This window comes from Manihot esculenta, chromosome 16 (genome assembly GCF_001659605.2).
Source record: "Manihot esculenta cultivar AM560-2 chromosome 16, M.esculenta_v8, whole genome shotgun sequence".
Taxonomy (NCBI): Eukaryota; Viridiplantae; Streptophyta; class Magnoliopsida; order Malpighiales; family Euphorbiaceae; genus Manihot; species Manihot esculenta.
The window spans coordinates 26,216,501-26,231,349 of NC_035176.2; the positions used below are offsets into that span (position 1 = coordinate 26,216,501).

The window sequence follows — 14,849 nt, forward strand, 5'->3', positions numbered from 1 at the left end:
AAATCTCAATCAACGTAGATGAAACTATTGTGGTGCCATGAGCGAGGTGCAACAAGAGAAAAAGGAGAAAATCAAAGTTTAGGACTGTGGGAGAAGAGAAGAAGGAATGTTTGGTGAAAGAGAGATTATATATAAATGAAATGAATTGAAGAGATTTTTTAAGGCATAGATTGTTGGATTGAATATCAAAGAGAAGCGGGACGGCAAGGGACAAAGCTTGCGTGGGTCTTAAAACAGGACTATTAAATTTTCATAAATAATTATCCTCAAAATTACTGATAGTACGTACAATATCTAGCAGTCTTTTTACAAGGAAAAAACAAGTTAAAAACTGAAATAAAGACAATAAAAAGGGTTATTTGCTCACTTTTACAAGAATGTAGTAGAGACTTCAAATAAAATGACTTCTAACTGTTTGATAAAAAACCCAAACAAGGAGATTCATCAATCTTTAACCCCCCAAGGCTTTCTTGAGTCTTGCTCGTTGATCCGGTGTCAATCTTGTTGGGAAATTCACTTCAAATTTTATCTTTAAATCACCCCTATTGCCTGGCTCCTTAGCAATTGGCATACCTTCTCTGGTAATGACAAGCTCGTAACCAGGGCTAACTATATCCTGCACTGGAATGCTTAGCTCACGACCGTCAAGTGTATTGAGATTTATTGTAGTCCCTCCTAGAGCTTCTGCTAATGACACCCTTTGGTTTATAATGAGGTCATTGCCATCTCTCTTGTAGATACTGTGGGGTTTTTCATCAATGATGAACACAAGATCTGCTGGAAGCTGATTCAAATGTTCATTTCCTTTATCTGGGAAAGTAATCTTTGTTCCTTTCTTCCACCCTGGCTTCACATCAATGGTTAGGATCTCTGTTTCTTGCACTTGACGCCTATACATTTTGAGTTGCATATTATGAAATCAGCTTAAGCAATTGGCAATTCTAAGTTCTAAAATAAGGGTAATTTACATAAATAGTATTGGTTGTAACATTAACATGTATAAATTTTATTTTATATCATAAAACCCCATCAACTTCTATTTATATAACATAAAAACTCATTTCTGTCATAGAAGGCTCTTCCCCTCTGCTAAAATCCTAACATTTTTCTCTATAAAAAATTAATTTTGGATAAAATTGATCTTCTACTAAAAGTTTAGGGGCACAGTTGAGCTTTAATCCAAATAAAATTTTTATGCTTTAATTTACTGTTATAACCCTCAAGTCAATCTACCATCTGGGTAAATTACCCTCTAAAATAATGATATATTTTGAAAGGACCAAAGATAAAATAAGGAGAGAGAGAGAGAAAGTAAGGAACATACCCATGGCCATCAACTACGGTTCTAGAGATCTTCATTTTCCTTGTTGATCCAGAGTGTAGCTCCTCAAGGGTGCATGGCAATTTGCTTTCTACTGGCGGTGGTTTTCTTGGCACAGTCCCTTCGCTGCCCGTCCGAAAGAGATTTTCATTTCCACCAAATCCACCAAACATGCCTCCATCTGACTGGAATCTCGTTGACCTTCCAGGTCCTGATGATCCAAATCCAAAAGGACTGCTCCCAAAGAATTCTGCAAATATATCCTCTGCATTTCTTGGATTGAAACCATTCGACCCCCCGCCGCCGCTGCCACCGCCACCGCCGCCGTTGTTTCCAAATGGGAATCCGCCACTGCCCGGCGGTGGCATGTCTTTCAATCCTTCTTCACCATACTGATCATAAATTGCTCTCTTTTGTGGGTCACTCAAGACCTGATGCCAATATAACCACAAATCAAAATCAGCTGCTGTTCATATCACAAACAAACATTGAGTTGAAATTTTTCAAGAGCGTAGAATCAAACCCATGTTTGAATTAAGATTAAATTAAAGGAAAAAAGAGAAACATGCCTCGTAGGCCTCGGAGATCTGCTTGAATTGGGCTTCAGCTTCTTTCTTGTTGGTGGGATTCTTGTCAGGATGCCATTTCATTGCCAATTTCCTGTAAGACTTTTTTAGATCATCATCTGTGGCATTCTTGTCAACTTTCAATATATTGTAGTAATCAACCCCCATTTTTTCTCTCTAATTCAACAGCCCAACAATCTATCTACGTCCAGATGCTGTACATCAATCAAATCACAAATTTTCCACCAAAACCCAGATCATCAAAGATGTTCTTTTGATCATCTATCCACCTAAATCATTGAAACAAGATCTCTAGATTAAACTCTCTCTCTCTCTCTCTCTCTAGATCTCTCACCATGAGACCAACAGAAAAATTAACATCTTTCTGTAAAGTAAAAGATTTTCAATGTATAACCTTAAATTTTCAGAATTTGACGAAGGAATGAAAGATCAAGAGAATCAAAGCTCAAACATGTGGGGTTCTAGATGGAAAACACATTGATCTTAGGTTCCTTCTTCTTTAGAGTTTGTCCGAAGATTTCTTCGTTTTGATTTTTTTTTTTAAGACCAAGTCAATGTTAATATGGGATTTAATAACCGAAAAAAAATGAAAGATGCATAACCAACTGTTTCAGCGTTTGGTCTTAAAAAATTCGTTTCGTTTTCTGTTGTTTTCTTTTCCCACCATTGTATGGTACACGATGATCACCAACCAACCATATCATGCAATTTTTTAATCTTGTTATTTATATATGATACATTACTAAAAATTTATAAAATTCTGAATTTAAAATATTAAAATCAAATCAATCTAACCTAATAGATAAAAAGCCAGCCACCAGGTTAGATTTATTACTGAACGTTGGATCTGCCTGATCCAATTACTCCTCTCCTAATTTTTACTAGGTATTGAAGATTGATCCAGTTTACCGATAATATAATATTTTATGTAATATTTAAATTTAAATAATTATTTAAATAATATTTATTTAAGATTTTAAAGATAAAATTTAAATTATGTATAGTTATATTTAGTACGATTTAGTAAAAAATCAATAAAATTTGATTGTAATTCAGTTTCAATAACTCTTTTATTTTTCTCTCTTCTAAAAATGTGGGACAACCGCAATTCATCAAAATAATTATTTAATTTAATGCTATAATCTCATTATTTATAATCAAAACTTCGTATTAAGTATAATTGATGCTACACAGTCATCATTCAAAATAGACTGCAGTGAGTTGTTATTATAAGATAAGATCACGTGACAAAAATCTGATAAACCAATACGCAGTCCCATCTATAGAAAGAAAGATTCGAGCGTTTCAGAACAGGTTGGCCTTAGATTGGACAAGTTCGCCCTCTCAATTTCAGGGCGAGTGTCTATAAGGAAGTTACCGTTAGACAGCTATAATCCAGCAAATCTCTTTTACGCCTACGATCACGAGATTTTCAACCAATTAGCTGGTGAAGATCTCTTACCAGCAAGACAATCACATTATTGGCGGATTATCAAAAAATGTTATATTTATCTCCATCTTCTTACAGTATAAAAGGGAAAGGATCACAGAGGTAAATATACGCTATTCTCTTATACAAAAACTCTACAAAGTTCATTGTATTCTTTCTCTTCTTTAGTATATTGACTTAGGCGTTGAAGTGGCTGCTATGGGCATCCACCACCACCTCACACTCTCTTTCTTGCAAGGCAATCCAATCACAATGCAGCTCTACTCTGGCCACGTTATCAATCTAATCTCTACAATATCATTTGGTTCCGTTATCAAAGAATCTATTGAATTCTCTTTATTCATTTGGATTAAAACTGGTCTCTTATCCCTTCTCTCTTAAAAAGAAATCTCTCTTTTAACTCTCAAAATGGCCGACAATTCACGAGCTACTCCTAAGGTCGCTACCGATGAGGATGCTAACATTTCTTCCGCTCCTGGCAGTGGATAAGGCACACCTTCTATGGTCAGCAAGGCAGATCCCAACAATCTGAGCATTGAGCAGATACTCCAGTACATCAGAAGGTTGCAGGTTATTTTCGAGCAATACAAAGTTCGGAAAAAGGCGTCACTCGTGGCTCCCAGGGAAAGGGAAGAAGTCTCTAAAGGTACCCTAGGGACTAGAACAAAGGCAATCCAAATATGGTCCAAAAGGAAGGACAAGTTTGAGGAAGGAGAGCCATCAGACGTGCTTCGAAGGACGCCAGCTAAAAGTTGGTACGAGTTACTCAAAGGTACCAAGAAGGACAGGAAGAGGACCAAAGGATGGGTCAAAAGTAAGGACAAAAGTCGGAGAAACAAAAGTATGAGGGAGACTATAGAAGTTACCCGGTCTCCCGAGGAAGGAATGGCCAATGTAGGTACAAGAAATATATCCCATTGAACGACTCATGAACACATATTCTAATATAAATTAGAAAAAACGATAAGAAGATCAGGTGGCCTCTCAACTCAATCCTAAGAACGCCAAAAAATGAGACAAAACTAGGTATTGCCATTTTCATGAAGACCACAGACATGTAATAGAGAAGTGCCGGCAATTGAAAGACGAGATTAAAATGTTAGTAAGGAACGACACACTTTGAAATTTCATAAGAAAGAGTAGAAAAGATAAGAGAGTCGAGCTCGAGGTAACAATTTTCAAAACCACTCCTGACAGTAAACTTATGAGGGCTATTCATGTGATTACAGGAGGACTAAGTGTTACTAGGGGTGACAATAAGGAGAATGACATAGATGTTCAGCTAGTGTTTCAAACTTTGAGTTTTGAAATTGATCAAGTCAGACGACTGAGTCTTTTATTTTATCCTTAAAGAAATATTTGTGATTTATGAAAATATTATAAAAGTAAGATGCATTCTTCAAACTTCTTTTTGATAGGAAAATCAGAATCGTTGAATGGATGAAACCGTGGACACAAGAATAAAGGCCATAAGGAAATCGCCAAGGCATCCAAGCATGGGTCCCACATATAATCCGAGTGTTGGTCTGCGGAAACAAATTCATAAAAGACTACAAGGCCATCTGGGCATGGGTTCTGTATATAATCCGGGCATTAGTCTGCGAAAACAAATTCATAAAAGGCCACAAAGCCATTCGGCATGGGTCCCGCATGTAATCTGAACGTTGGTCTGAGGAAACAAATTCATAAAAAACAACAATGCCATCCGGACATGAGTCTCGCATATAATCCTGGCGTTAGTCTGCGGAAATAAATTCATAAAAGGCCATCGTGGCATGGGTCCCACATATACTCCGGCATAGGTTTTGCATATAATCCGGATTTTGGTCTGCAGAAACAAAATTATAAAAGGTCACAAGGCCATCCGGGAATGGGTCGCTCACAAATGGCATTTCAAGCCAGGCCTTAAGGTGGGTATACGCAAGGCCAGAAAATCGAGTGTTAGTTTTGAAAAGTTTCTAAGGCATTTAAGGCTAGGCCTAAAGGTGGAAATATGCCAGGCCGACCTTCCGGATGTTAGTCTCACTTTACAAAAACATTCTAAACATTTCATGTTAGGCCGCAAGATGGATATACGCCAATCCGACCTTCCAGGTGTTAGTCCCGAGAAATTTCTAAGGCATTTGATGCTAGGCCGCAAGTGGGTATACGCTAGGCTAGAAGACCAGGTGTTAGTCTCGCTCCACAAAAAGATTCTAAGCAATTTGAAGTAGGGGTGAGCAGTATTCGGTTCAAACCGAAAAAACCGACCGAACCGAACCGATTTGAAAATTTGGTTCGGTTTTTTATACATTTCGGTTCGGTTCGATTTTTAATTTTAAAAATTTCGGTTATTTCGGTTCGGTTCGATTTTGATCAGGAAAAAATCGAAAAAACCGAACCGAACCGATTAGTGATAATAATATGTTTTTTCAATAATATAGAGAAATTAAATCATATTAAAATTAAAATATTTTAATTAAATTTTAAAATATTAAAAATAAAGTGTAAAAAATAAAAAATTATTAAAAATCGAAACCGATCAAACCGAACCGAATCGAACCGAATCAGACCGGTTCGATTCAATTTGGTTTCTGACCAAAATCGGTTCGGTTCGGTTTTTATAAACTCTAAAAATTCAGTTTTCGGTTTATTCAGTTCGGTTCGGTTTTAAACCGAACCGACCGAATGCTCACCCCTAATTTGAAGCCAGGCCTCAAGGCGGGTACATAGCAGGCCGACCTTCCGGGTGTTAGTCCTGCTTCATAAAAAGATTATAAGGCATTTGAGATCAGACCTCAAGGCGGGTACATGCCAGGCCGACCTTCCGGGTGTTAGTCTGGCTTTATAAAAAGATTCTAAGGCATTTGAGACTAGTCCTCAAGGTGGGTACACGCCAGGCTGAACTTTCGGGTGTTAGCCCTGCTTTACAAAAAGATTCTAAAATATTTGAGGTCAGGCCTCAAGGTGAGTACACGCCAGGCCGACCTTCCAGGGGTTAGTCTCGCTTCATAAAAAGATTCTAAGGTATTTCATGTCAGACCTCAAGATGGGTATACAGTAGGCCAGAAGATTAGGTATTAGTCCTGCTTCACAGGAAGTTTCTAAGGCATTCAATGACCAGATAGTAAGGGAGTATGAGCCAGGCCACGCGATCGAGAGTATTGATCCCGTCTCACAAAGAGAATCACAGGCATGTGTTGCTGGTCTTACAAAATACTTCCAGAAATCTAAAACTTTTTGTGAAAGAGGAAGGCCCCTTGTAGGTAGGCGAGACTTTTTGACGATTGATAAAGGCAGGACAGGCTGCCAAGTGAGCAAATGAAGTTTGCAAGAAGCTCGTTAGGGCTAGAAAATGCTCGAAATCTCAACAAGTCTAGAAAAGAACAAGAAGCTCGCAAGGATTAGAAAAATGTCCGAAAGCTCGTTGGGGCTGAAAAATGTCCAGAAGCTCTACAAGGCTAGAAAAAGCGAAGGAGCTTGCAAGGGCTAGAAAAATGCCCGGAAGCTTGTCAAGGCTAGAAAAGACCAAGGAGTTCGCAAAGACTAAAAAATGCCCAAAAATCCATCAGGACTGAAAAATTTCCGGAAGACTCTAGTGAAAGGAGCTTGCAAGGGCTAGAAAATGCTCAGAAAACTCGTCAAGGTATTATTATATTACTGGGACCAATTTTTGATAGACAAGATCTCGGACTTGATTGGTCGACAGGGCAAGTAAGAAGAAAGCAAGAACATCGTGCGCTCAGCCTGGACAAACAAACCACATTCCCCAAATCATGAAGACAACGGACACTTTCGAATTTAAAGAATCAAAGACCAGTGGGGGATCTCTGATATTATACAGCAATCACCCAAAATAGGCAGTGAGTTGTTACTATAAGACAGGGCCACGTGGCAAAGATTTGATAAACTAATACGCGGTCCCACCTGTAGAAAGGAAGACCCAAGCGCTTCAGGACAGGTCGGCCTCAGGTTGAACAAACTCGCCCTCTCAACTTCAGGGTGAGTCTCCATAAGAAAGTTACCGTTAAATAGCTACAATCAACAAATTTTCTTTACGCCTACGATCACGGGATTCCCAACCAATTAGCCAGTAAAGATCCTTCACCAGCAAACCGATCACATCATTATCGGATTATTAGAAAATGCTATATTTATCGTATAAAAAGTGAAGAATCACAGAGGCAAAAATACACTATTCTCTTACACAAAAGGTCTACACAATTCATTACATTTTTTCTATTATTCAATATACTGACTTCAGCGTCAGAATAACTGTCATGGACACTCAGCACTATCTCACACTTTTTTTCTTGTAGGTCCAGCCAATCACAGCGTAGTTCTGCTCCGGCTACGTCATCAATCTAATCTCTACAATATCAATAATTATACGTTGATTGTTGCTCAAAAATTAGTTAGATTAATCCAGTAAAGATTCAATTATATAATTTTATGACAACTAAAACCTATGACTTAAATTGATCGGTTAATATGATTAAAAAAAAATTTAGAGAAAGTGTTGGACATAGTGTGCTTTTATTCATTTTAATTCAGGGGTAAGAGTGATGAAGTAATTTATATATCAAAATAATTAATTAAAATTCAATAGTGTAACCAAATAACTTAGATTTTGTTTTTTCATTTTATAATTTTCCAATGAAATATTTAATTTCACTTTTTAAACTTTTTAACTTGCATTTTTCAACTTTTTATAAACTTCCAGTGATGCATAACGAAACCTGCCATACGAAATCAGTGAAATAACAATATCAAATTTAGAAAATTTATGTATTTTATATTATAAATATGATTTAATAAATCAAATTATGTTCATATATTTTATAAATAATTAATTTGATAAAATATATAAATTTAATAATCACATACGCCAAAAAGTAAAATATTTTATTTGATTTTTTAATAGAAATTTTAGTAATTTCATTTATAAGTAATAATAGAAAATAAGTAAAAACACAATTTTTTCTTAAAAAAAAACAAGGATAGAAAATTGAAATTTTTTGCTCTAAATTAATTTCAGCGTAAATTTTCAAGTAATAACTGGTCTATTTTCATTTTAAATGACCAAAGAAACGTTCTGTAATACTAGTAGGATTTTAGAAACCGAACCGAAAAATAAATAAATCAAATCAAAAAATTCGATTTGATTTTTTAATTTATTTTCGGTTTGGTTTAGTTTAATTTTTATTTTTAAAAATTTTGATTCAATCCGATTTTGATAAAAAAAAAATAGTGAAACCGAACCAAACCGATTAATAACAATAATATATTATTTTTCATAATATAGAAAGATTAGACTATAATTAAAGTTGAAATATTTCAATTAAATTTTAGAATATTAAAAATAAAGTGTAAAAAATAAAAAGTTTATTAAAAAGTCCAACTGAACAAACCGAACCGAATTGAATCGAATTAGATCAGACTGATTCGATTTGAATTAATTTTTATCCAAAATCAATTTAATTCGGTTTTCACACATACTAAAATTTTGATTTTCAGTTTGTCCTGTTCGATTTTAAACCAAACTGATTAAATACTCACTCCTAGCATCAATAGACGAATGGTCGCTTGCACTCTCATGTTCCATTGATGAAAATTCATTATCCATAATTGTAGATATGAAGTATCCAAAAAAAAATAATCAATGATCTACACTTTATTCTTTTAATTATCAAAAAATTGATCGACTAAACAAAATGCAATAATACTCTCTACTAAGGGAAAAAACAAGGATCTAAGAACTCTAAAAGTAAAGAAAGAACCCAATAATGAAAAAAAAATTAAAATATTTTAGAATAGATGATACCAAATTCAAGATCAACTGTAATCAAGAATTAATAAACGATGCCTACATAGTTTTCGGAAATTATTTTGTGATATTTCCAATTAATTATTGTGATTAGAAATGAAAATTATGGAGTGATATCAATTAAATAAGTTTGATAAGTTTACTTAACATAGTGCAAAATAAGAATAGGACAAATTTCTCTAGTATTATTAATTGAAATAAAAAATGCAAAACAACAAAAGGAGGCTTAAATAGCTTTTTTAACTCTAATTCTTAGTATAGGAAGGTTCTCAAAGTCAAAAACAACCAACTAAACTGAATAAATTCAAACTATTAATTTGATTTTATTGATTTTTAAAAAATTTGATTATTTCAGTTCAATTCAGTTTCGGTCAAAATTTTTTTAGTAAAATTAAATTCAACTGAATAATTATTTTTGAATGATTTGTATAAATAAATATATGAATTTGACATATATTTTTTTAATTTTTTTAATTTTCAATTTAAAATTTAATTTTTTCGTGTCATATTATTTAGTGGTCATTATTATAAAAAAAAATCAAGATTAGAAATACTTAAATTTAATTTTAGAATACTAAAAATAAAATCTTAAATTAAAAGCACATTAAAAATCTAATCGACTAAACCAAACTAAATAGAATCCAATTAAAGTGGTTTAGTTCGATTCAGCTTTTCTCTAAGTTGGTCCAATTTTTATAAATTTATAAAATTTTATTTTTTAATTTATTTAATTTGATTTGATTCGATCGAATGATCATTTCTAACGTAAAATAACTTTAAATAAATCCATTAAAATAATTAAACCATAAATAACATAATTGGAGCTAAGATAATTATGCATCTGAACTTATATTGCAACTCTATATATGTTAAGTGGAGATATTTCTCAAATATAACTTTCATCTCAGTAAATCTTAAATTAATTAAGGATAGTTTGATGTCTCATGATACAGTATTTTCTAAGGATTGAATTTTTAAATAGGAAAAAAAATGTTTTTTTTTTTTTTGTCTATGAGATATAGCAAAATTAACGTATTCGTCCTTTTATTTTTAAGAACCAACGCTTCAGTGAAGTTTGATTTCTTCAAAATTAGAGATCATCAGTCAAAAATACTATTAAAAAAATGAACTACTTTTTTAGAACCCAACACTTCAGTCCCAAAAATTTAATTCTTACAAATTTTTTATAGGTGCATCTCTCACAAAATTAAATCAACAAAAATCTATTTACAAATCAAAGTAACAAACTAAAAATTTCAAACTCAATCTCTACAAATAAATAAAAACTTTAATAAATTTAAGATTCAAACTCAACAAATATAATAAAAAAAAAAACTTTTTTATCCCTGGAATATAACATAATTAACAGATCTATCTCTCTATTTTTCAAACTCAATACTTTAGTTTCTAAAATTTAATTCCGTGAAAATCTAATAAAGAAATTCTTAAACTCAATATCCACAAACAAATAAAAACTTCAATAAATTCAAGATTCAAAGACAGCAAATATAATAAAAATCAAAATATATAAAATTTAAATTATTAAAAATAAATAATTAAAATTCAATAGAAGTTGCTTACTTGCCGTTCGCTACTCCAGTTGCCCGCTACTCGAGTTGTTAGTTGTTCCCGTTATTTGCCTCCCGATGCGCCTCTCATTTGCATCACTCACTCGTTGGATCTTTGGCTACTCAACTGCTCACTGATCGCATCTCCAACAGCTCGCATAGCTCATTGCTCATGTCTTCAACCACTCGCATTGCTCGTTGTTTGCATTTTCAACAACTCACGTCGCTCGCTGCTTGCGTCTCCAGCCACTCGCGTCACTCACTGCTCTCATCTCTATGCGCTCGCATCTGCTCACTGCTTGTGTCTCCAACCACTCGAGTCACTTGCTACATGCGTCGTCAGTCGCTAGTGTCACTGGCTGATCCTCCATCTCCTTCTCAATTACTACAAAATGAGTTTTTAACATACAAAATTTTTGTTGTTTTGGATATGGGTTAGACATGAATAATGAAGTGGGTGTGAAATGTAGATGAAAGAAATATGAGAATCTGAAGGGTAGAAGGAATTTTATTAGGAAAAATTACTACTTAGATCTTATGGTATGGAGAAATTTCCTAGTTAGTTACTCGGTTTTGAAAAATATATTAAAATGTCCCTGACATTTTAAAAATTTATTAGTTAGTCATTTCTTTAATTTTAGTCGTTAAATATTATAAAAAAAATCTAAAATACCTCTGATAGAGGGACTAATTAGTAAATTTTTTAATAATTTAAGGGATCAAATAATAAGTTTTTCAAAACTATAAGGACGAAATAGTAAAATGTTTAACGACAAAATTAAATGAGAGACTAATTAGTAAATTTTTTAAAACGCTAGAGACGTTTTAATGTATTTTTCAAAACTGATGGACTAACTAGTGAGTTTCTTCATACCATAAAGACTAAATAATAATTTTTTCATTCTATTATTGATAAGGGTATTTTTGAGATTATATTTAATCTCTTTCCTTTGACTAGCTGTAAATCATTAACTTAACAGAAATTTTTGACAGAATTAAATTTTAAAAACAAAAATGTTGAGTTTTTAAAATAGAGAAATAAAAATTTATGAAAGGGAAGCTAGTTCTAGGTAGTTCAATGGAGGACTAGGAAAATAAAAAATTATGTGTATCAAAATTTGCTACTTGAGACAATAGAGGTAGCTATCTAGAAGTGGCTCCACCTGGAATTGTGAGAATACTAAGATGAAACTGTTAAGATATGGGAATTCTCCTGACGTTCTATAATCTGAAATTGATTGTAAATTCTAATTCTCCAGAAGTGATATGGATTATGGAGACAAAAAACTAGTCAGGCTTTGTTAGTAGGAAGCTGAAGCAATGTGACTATCTTGATTTTATGATTGTTGAATCTGTAAGTCTGGCAGGGGGACTTGTTTTGGCCTGGAAGGTTGTGTCCATTATAATTATATAATCACTCTCTTTAAGCACTTTGTTAATAAGATGAAATTGCTTGACCTGTGGTTTGCAAGATCGATTATGACTTGGAATAACATGAGGGACTATCCATACTACATTGAGGAAAGATTGGATAAGGGGTTTAGCCACACCATACTGGATCTTTCTCTTTCTTAATGGTATAATTAATCACTTGGATGATGTTGGCTCCAATCATAGGCCGATTCTCCTTTACTTTAATCCTGAATGCAAAAAGATAAAAAAGAGATTCATCTTCTATAAAAACTGGTCTGATCATCAGAAAGTGGAAAATATAGTGAAAGATATTTGGAATGAGTAGGATGTGGGCTACAAGCTAATGAAAGCAAGCTCAAAACTCAAAAGATGTAGGCACATGTTGTTTAATTGGTGTAAGACCAATTTACATACCAAAATTAAAGCTCTAGAAAAAGACTTTAGAGGCAGCAAAGGATAACCTGAAGGCTGGCATGGGCATGAAGTATCCTTTCCACATGGGCCTCGTCATTGCAATTTCCAACTTCTTATAATAATTTTTAACCTTTGTAATTTTTGTTGTATCTCGTGATAATAATAAGATGAAATAAATCTCTTTCGCATTATGCACTTCATCTTTTTCTAAATTCTTATTGGCTCTTCTTGATTTCTACGTCTAAGCAATTGATCCTACTAAATCTAGGGCTGTAAATGAGACAAGCTATTCGTGAGCTACTCGAGACTCGACTCGATAAAAGCTCGACCGAGTTCGGCTCGTTTTTTAAACGAGCCAAACTCGAGCTCAATTTTGAGGCTCGTCACTTAAACGAGCTGAGCTTGAGCTCCATAGTATTCGGCTCGTTTTTTAAACGAGCCAAACTCGAGCTCAATTTTGAGGCTCGTCACTTAAACGAGCTGAGCTTGAGCTCCATAGTATTCGGCTCGTTAAGGCTCGTGAGCTGGCTCGTTTTTAGGCTCGCGAGCTGGTTCGTTGAGAAGGCTCGCGAGCTGGCTCGTTGAGAAGGCTCGCGAACAGGCTCGTTGAGAAGGCTCACGAGCAGGCTCGTTAAATAGGCTCGTGAGTAATATTGTTTAAATAAATTGGTAAACCAATTCGTTAAATAAATTTATGAACAAGTTCATATATTATTAAAAAAATAAAAATAACTATAAAGTTATAAAATTTAAACTATTATAAATACTTGAAAATTATAGTATTGAAAATTACAAATAATTAAGATTAATTATTATAATTAATATTCTTTAAAATTAAATTATAAAAATCTTTTGTATATAATTATTATAATAAGATTTCATAAAATTAATGTATAATCACAAATAATTAATATTAATTATTATAATAAGTATTCTTTAAAATTATAGTACTACATGATAAATTGAATTGTAAAAATTATATACATTTTAAAATTAAAGTATAATTATAAAAAATTTTTTGTATATAATTAAGCATACAATATAAAAGATGATAATAATTATCAAAGTATATTAATAATAATTAATTAAGGTTATATGGATGTTGAAGTTGAAATTTAAGTTAACTAATTGAACAAGCATGAAGATGATTATGAAGATAATTAAATTATATTAACTTGTTTCAACTGTTGGAAGTTGGAATCAACTTTATTCGTTTGATATTAAACTTTGTGTGTAATCTAATTTTATTATGTTGTTGAATTTATATTTATTTGTGTTATTTTAGTTATAAATTGTATTACGTAATTTTTTTTATGTACACTTGCTTTTTTTTATATTATTTAAATTAATGATGATTAAAAACTGATTAAAGTGTAATTATTAATTCGAGCTCGAGCCTGAACTTGAGTTCAAACCAAACTTTTTAATTTTGAGCTCGGTCTCGAGCTTTTTTAACGAGTTTCTTAATCGAGCTTTCCGAGTTCGAGTTCGAGTTTTATTAACGAGCTTCTTAATCGAGCTTTTCGAGCTCGAGCTCGAATTAGGCTCGTTATTAAATCGAACGAGTCTTTCACGAGTCGAGCTCGAATCGAGTTCGATTATAATATTTAATTCTCAAGTCGAGCTCGAATCAAATATTAGAACTCGAGTCGAGCTCGAGCTTCCAAACTTTTTTAATAAACGAGCTTGAGCTTTACAAAGCTCGGTTCGACTCGGTTCGATTACACCCCTAACTAAATCAATGCATAGTTAGCATTTTTTTTTCCTGACTAGTTGTGGCACTAAAAAATTAGTTTCACCTTTTTTTCTCACTCAATATAAATTTTAGTATTATTTTATTATTTAAATTGAGTAATCTTCATATTAATGAAATTAATATCGCTATCTTTCATTTCAGTTCTGCCATTAAAAGAGCATGTTTATTAAAATTTTGAGAGAGCAATAGCTGTTGGCACAAAATATAAAGTTGGATTGACCAAGAGAGGGTAACAAAAACATAAAATTTTTTTTCAAGCAAAAGTCAACCAACATTGAAGAAAGAATGTCTTTTAGAAATATCTTATAAATTTCATATTTTTTATTTAAAAATTAGAATTTTAAATATTTTTTAAAAATATTATTAGTTAAAATGAAAATTATATTTTTATATAAATTATCAATTAAAATATATAAAATAAATTTATTCAAGTATTATTTAAGTAGAAATAATCGAGTTGGAAAGAAATTTAAAAAATGATTTTTGCTAATAAATATAATTTGATTCAACAATCTAGTTAAAGAAACCATATGT

The 14,849-nt window shown here is 32.7% G+C and overlaps 1 protein-coding gene across 1 annotated transcript; it reads right to left on the reverse strand.

Moving 5' to 3' along the window:
* Nucleotides 1-332: 332 nt before the first annotated feature.
* Nucleotides 333-2,547, reverse strand: LOC110603463 (dnaJ homolog subfamily B member 4). Its single transcript, XM_021741197.2, has 3 exons — nucleotides 1,891-2,547; nucleotides 1,325-1,752; nucleotides 333-890 (listed from the first exon to the last, which is right to left on the reverse strand). Exons 1-3 carry the CDS (start codon nucleotides 2,053-2,055, stop codon nucleotides 452-454), a joined length of 1,032 nt encoding a protein of 343 aa, XP_021596889.1. The 5' UTR covers nucleotides 2,056-2,547; the 3' UTR covers nucleotides 333-451.
* Between the last annotated feature and the right edge of the window lie 12,302 nt (nucleotides 2,548-14,849).

Coding starts and splice junctions, on each gene's coding strand:
- LOC110603463 (XM_021741197.2), bottom strand. CDS start 2,055: ATGGGGGTTGATTACTACAATATATTGAAAGTTGACAAGAATGCCACA. Junction 1,753..1,890: donor AGATCTCCGAGGCCTACGAG/GCATGTTTCTCT, acceptor TATTGGCATCAG/GTCTTGAGTGACCCACAAAA. Junction 891..1,324: donor ACCGTAGTTGATGGCCATGG/GTATGTTCCTTA, acceptor CAAAATGTATAG/GCGTCAAGTGCAAGAAACAG.